The 6,000-nt window shown below is 41.0% G+C and overlaps 1 protein-coding gene across 1 annotated transcript in view; it reads right to left on the bottom strand.

Annotated features, from left to right (window-relative positions):
• Positions 1 to 6,000, bottom strand: part of LOC124556487 — a 237,195-nt gene that overhangs the window by 74,767 nt on the left and 156,428 nt on the right. Inside the window, exon 8 of the mRNA XM_047130442.1 lies at positions 2,515 to 2,708. Coding sequence (XP_046986398.1) covers positions 2,515 to 2,708 — 194 coding nt within the window. The remainder of the gene's footprint in view (positions 1 to 2,514; positions 2,709 to 6,000) is intronic.

The raw sequence follows: 6,000 nt of genomic DNA, 5'->3' as shown, positions 1-6,000 counted from the left end.
GAAGCACATATCTCGATATGCCTTTAACTTTATTTTCGTACAGTTGGAGACAGATTCGAACAACTTCAATTACCAACAGGATGGGGCCATCTGGAAGTGTGGGAATTTTTAAATCAAAGGATTACTTAATGATGGATTGGTCACACATGACTAAATGATTCAGTCTTACATTACTGGCTCCAAGGTCACCAGACCTTACTGTATGTGATTAATTCTTGTGGGGGTTTATAAAAGACTCTGTTTATGTGCCTCTGTTACTAACAACAATGAATGAACTGAGACATTGCATAACAACAGCTGTAGAAGCTGTAACTCAAGACATGCCCACTGCAGTGTGGAAAAAATTTAAATAGTGTATTGAGAGATCCCATGCATCATGAGGGGGCATATTGAACAACTATCAAAAAGTATGAAAAAAACTTTTTTTCCTTTTCCTGTTCATCAAAAAACAAAGTTCATTGTATATATTTATTAGTTTCAAAAATATAGATGTGCCAAATTGGATGATTCCTTTTGATACACCCTGTACTCTGACCTGCAGTCTGTCATACACTGTTCAGTAATCTAAGAACTGTTGGTTAATTTCTCTTGAATAAATCATCCAATTTTTCTGAGATTGTTATCATTTGTTTGTCTGCACATGTGCATCATGTCTACAAATTTCCATCCTATTTAGATAATTCCTTCATGGTATGCTGTTTTTTTTTTCCCCTAAGAGGGTATTTAGGTATACAGGGTGCAGCAAAATTGTATCATGAAACTTTAACCCTGGATAGCGGATGCCAGTAGAAACCAAAATTACTAATGTTGTGTAGGTCGACAATGCACCATTTTTAAACTACAGAAACTTTGTGCTCTGATTGGCCATGGAAATGCCCTGTTGCTGTTCGTCGGTTGATGGGCAGCACTATGGTTGTTGGTTCAAATGTACAAATGTCCCTCGTCCCATCGCTGCCCCAATGTGATATGCACACATGTTGAATAGGTCTAGCTGTTTGTCTCCACCTCACATCAGAGGCATTCACGTGTAAGCTTCGCTTCAGAGCACACATGCATGTCACCTGCAATTTAGTCATACAGTAAGCATGGTGCCACAGTATGTTTATGGACTAGCTGACAGTAATGCGCATGAAGCTCTACGGATGTATGAGCAATGTAACCCAGCAAGACACCACCCACACCCACAAATGTTTACAGCAATTCACTGGTGACTTGACGAAGCAGATTCATTAGCAGGATATCATGGTGATGCTGGAAGACCTCGAACATGATGGGATGCTGCATTTGAAGAGACTGTTCTTGAGCACTTCGAGGAAGCACATACGACAAGTACTTGAGTGGTTGGACACAACATGTGGGTCACTCATCAAATCAGTGTGGGAGGTTTTGAGGGGTGATGGCCAGCATTCTCTACCAGCCTGCTGGAAGATGTTCCCCTGGACATAGGGGTAAGCATGTGGTTGCAGCATGATGGGGTGCCCACACATAACAGACATACTGTGCACGGATATTTAAATGAACTCTTTGATTGCCGGGTAGTTGACAGAGGTGCTTGTAGGACATTGCCCTTGCGGTACCATGCTGCTAGACTTTGTCCTGTGGGGATTCTTGCAAGGTTCTAGTTCACCAACCCAGATGCGAACCACCTAGAAATGAAGAGGAATTAATGGATCGCATTCAACATGCCACCAATCACATCAGGGCAATGCCAAGAATCTTTGAAAGAGTTTGGCAAAACAACGCTCGACGTTTACTAGCTTGTGCCACATCAGAGAGTCACCAGTTCGAGTACCTGCTTCACGTAAGCAATGTCCTACCTACAAAAAGGGACCTTTTCAGGGCTGAGACAACTTGTAAAAGACTTTCTGTATGCGAACTAACAGCTGTTGATGGATTTGTTCCTAGTATGTCTTATCATGCAACTACAATGGATGTGTCAAGATCACAGCAGATTAACCCCTGAGTGGAAGGCTGGCATGCTACCACCAAAGGTGTGGACCACCATGGCTAGATCGCGATCTCCGGCAGGCAAAGCATTCACGGTCATGTGTTGTCCAGAGCATCCAGCAACAGGGCAGTCCCACAGGCAAATGCAGTGTGTGGTGCCAAGTTTCTGTAGTTTAAAAACTGTGCGTTGTCGACCCACAAAACATTAGTAATTCTGGTTCCTTCTGGCATCAGCTATCCAGGTTTAAAATTTTGTGGTACAATTTTTCTCCACCCTGTATATATGATACATATACTTGTTACTACATGTAAATAACTATATAATGTACTTGAAATGCCCAGTTACATGTGGAAAATGGTAAAATGTAAAATGAAAAATAAAAATGTAAAACAATAACTATGTTTCACAGCATTGATAAGAGAACACTCCTGTCCGGGCATGCCACGATCTGTTTGTCAATAACTAATCATATTGTAGGTACCTGTGCATTTCAGCTTCTTTGTAGTGGACCATAACATTTATCAGCAAAAGACAAATATAACACAAGAGTTTCAAAATTTTCTTACTTGTATTCGAGAGACATTTTCCAGTATATTAATGAAACTAGTTTTTCTCATTTGAACTTTGGGCTGCAAGCAACCCGCAAGGATATTCTTCAAAGCAGATGGAATATTAGATTTTTCCCATAAGCAACTAGAGGTTCCATCCAAGTACTGCTTTGTTAGTTCTTTGGCAGACATATTTGACCATGGAATTTCCCCTAAAAAGTCAAATGAACTGAAGTCAAGCACTTTTAAGTCAACTGATAATGTAACAAAGACTCAAATATTCTTCCTTGCCAAATTTTCAATTCTATTCATAGCATATATAGCAACTGATAAGTTTAAAAACAAGGTATCTGACTAAAGAGCGGTTAATTAAAGGTAAGTACTATTTCTCTTGTATTATAAACCTTAGAAATGTATTACTTCTATAATTATTGTATTCAGGTGAAATGATTTCAGTAAACTGATGAGGTAATATAAGATGTTACATTAAGGATCTACTCTCTACTCTCTCGCTCTCTCTCTCTCCCTCTACCTAAGTGAAAGATGGTTTCCATGATACAAGTTAAAGAAATGAGCAAATGTACATGAAGATTGCCAGAATGGTCCTACGATTCACCACACTGTGTACATATGCCTGAGGGTAACCAACAATTAACTGAACTCTAATCTTCGACTTGTCAACTACCCTAATTTGAAATAGGCATTACGCCATAATTGTTTAGGAATATTTACGAATGTTTTCAAAAATGGCTCTGAGCACAATGGGATTTAACTGCTGAGGTCATCAGTCCCCTAGAACTCAGAACTACTTAAACCTAACTAACCTAAGGACATCACACACATCCATGCCCGAGGCAGGATTCAGACCTGCGACCGTAGCGGTCGCGCGGTTCCAGACTGTAGCGCCTTGAACCGCTCGGCCACGCTGGCCGGCCGACTGTTTTCAATTAACAGTGTTTGCAGCAACAGAATATGACGCTGCACGCAAACCCCTTTATCACAGATGTGCCACTAATAGTTATCCGTGCATCGCGTACCACTGCCAGGGTAAGATCGTCGACATAAATAAAGTAAACTTTGATTTTAAAACTCAGCCGGCAGGTGTGGTCGAGCGGTTCTAGGCGCTTCAGTCTGGAACCGCTCGACCGCTACGGTCGCAGGTTCGAATCCTGCCTCGGGCATGGATGTGTGTGATGTCCTTAGGTTAGTTAGGTTTAAGTAGTTCTAAGTCCTAGGGGACTGATGACCTCAGAAGTTAAGTCCCATAGTGCTCAGAGCCATTTAAAACTCAACGTAGGAGCAGAGACGTCACAGTTACACCAACAAAAAAGAAAATACAGGGCAGTTATAATTAAATTTTCGCTACTTGAGCCAGTGTAGATGGAAAACTATTTACCGTATGGGTACCCAACTTTATATGAATGTTGTTCAGACTGTGAGCTGCTGGATTTGCGTTATTAGTAATGTTTGTGTTACGACTTGCCGTTGGGCGCCGGCAGTGGTATGGCGACAGAGGGTTGAAACACAAGTATCAGTGAGCATTACAATTGCAGACAGTCAACGTCAGTTTGGATAAGGTGAACAGGGCTTTACTCGTAAAGCTGTTTAATCGAAACAACAGCAGTAGTTGAAGAAAATTATTCGGAAGTTCTAATGAACTGGCGATTTGGGATTGCAGATAGTTGAAAAGATTACCGTTGCCACTGCTGAGAATGCTGGACGCAGTGTGCGATCCTCAAGCACTGCACGAGCCGTGTCACGACAGCTGAACAAACGGTGTTCCACTGTTCGAAAAGTGCTGCGAAAAATTGTGAAACGATGATTTTTCCTCCTTGTGAAGCCACGTTTGTAACCTGGAACCTAAACATGGTTCACAAACAACAAATGTTACCCTCTCACGTGGAAATTAAAATGTGTTTCTGTCAATGGCCTGATCATTATTTCTCTTCCGCGTGTTCTTAAAAGAAAAAGTTTCTTTGTCCTGTGACCACTCGATTTTCATGGGAATCCTCTCAAGTAGCGAAAGTTTAATTGTAACAACCCTATACATTCTTTTAGTGGAGAGCTGTGAGCAAGGCTCAATTATAAGTTGAGATCGAGAGGTGTGTTATTTGTGGACCAAAGTACAAGTAAAACTTGCAGTGTTGTGAAACCAGGGAAGAATGTTAGCAATGTTTCGTGTACGTCTGCACCTATACTTCGCAAGCCAGCTTAAGGTGTGCGGTGCTTCACTGTCACTTCCCCCTTTCCTGTTACAGCCGCGAATGATGCGCGGGAAAAATGACTGCTGGCAAGCCTCTGTTTGTGCTAGCCGGTTATCCTTTTATGGTCCCTTCACTAGGTAGGAGGAAGCAAAATATTGATTGACTTTGCTACGAATGCACGCTCTTGGATTTTTAATTGTAAACCACAACGTGGTACACAACGTCTTCTTTGAAGCGTCTGCCAATGGAGTTGGATGAATATCTCCGTGGCGCTTACTGTGCAAACACGTGACAAAAGACGCTGCTCTTCTTTGTATTCTCCTGCTTTCTCTATTCTACCAGTATCATAGGGTTCGAGGTTCAGGAGCAACAATCAGATATCAGTCGAAAGAGGGTTTTGTAAGCTACCATCTTCAGTGGTGGACTACACTTCCCAAGGATTCTTCTAATAAATCTCTGTTTTGCATCTGTATTTCCTACGATTAATTTTATGTAGTCGCTCCGTACGCATACTTCCAGGTATATGATGGCTCTGTGATTGTTCAGCAGTCGCGTGATTTATTTATTTAGGCACAAAACATTATTTATTTATGTTGAGGGTCAACTGCCAATCCCTGTGTCAAATCTCGATCCTTACAGATCGTCCTGCTTTTTGCTACAGATTTCCAGTGCTGCGGCTTCTCAACATAAAACAGCATCATCCATGAATAGCCCAATGGAGCTTCCGAGGTTACCCACTACCTCATTTAACTGTAATAGTCATATTAATACTCCAAATGTGTACATCCGTAGATGCGCCGGAAGATTTCTCTCCGTGAAGTACGGTAAGCTGTACCACAATTTCAAGGAACTCTCCAATGCTATCGAAAAGCTGGTATATACAAACAGACGCATCTCACGCAATTTCTGACATGTAACTCTCATAAAATGAATATTTCATTATCACAATGTCACTGTATAATATGTGGTGTAAAAAATTTCAAATTTTTAGGTTTGAAGGCATACTGGGTGATCAAAAAGTCAGTATAAATTTGAAAACTGAATAAATCACGGAATAATATGGATAGAGAGGTACAAATTGACACACATGCTTGGAATGACAGGAGGTTTTATTAGAACCAAAAGAATACAAAAGTTCAAAAAATGTCCGACGGATGGTGCTTCATCTGATAAGAATAGCAATAATTAGCATAACAAAGTGAGACAAAGCAAAGATGATGTTCTTTACAGGAAATGCTCAATATGTCCACCATCATTCCTCAACACTAGCTGTAGTCGATGAATAATGTTGTGAACAGCA

The sequence above is a fragment of the Schistocerca americana genome, chromosome X (assembly GCF_021461395.2).
Source record: "Schistocerca americana isolate TAMUIC-IGC-003095 chromosome X, iqSchAmer2.1, whole genome shotgun sequence".
In the NCBI taxonomy this organism is placed as follows: domain Eukaryota; kingdom Metazoa; phylum Arthropoda; class Insecta; order Orthoptera; family Acrididae; genus Schistocerca; species Schistocerca americana.
Note: the sequence above shows the minus strand (reverse complement) of the source record. Positions and strands in the feature narration are given on the sequence as shown.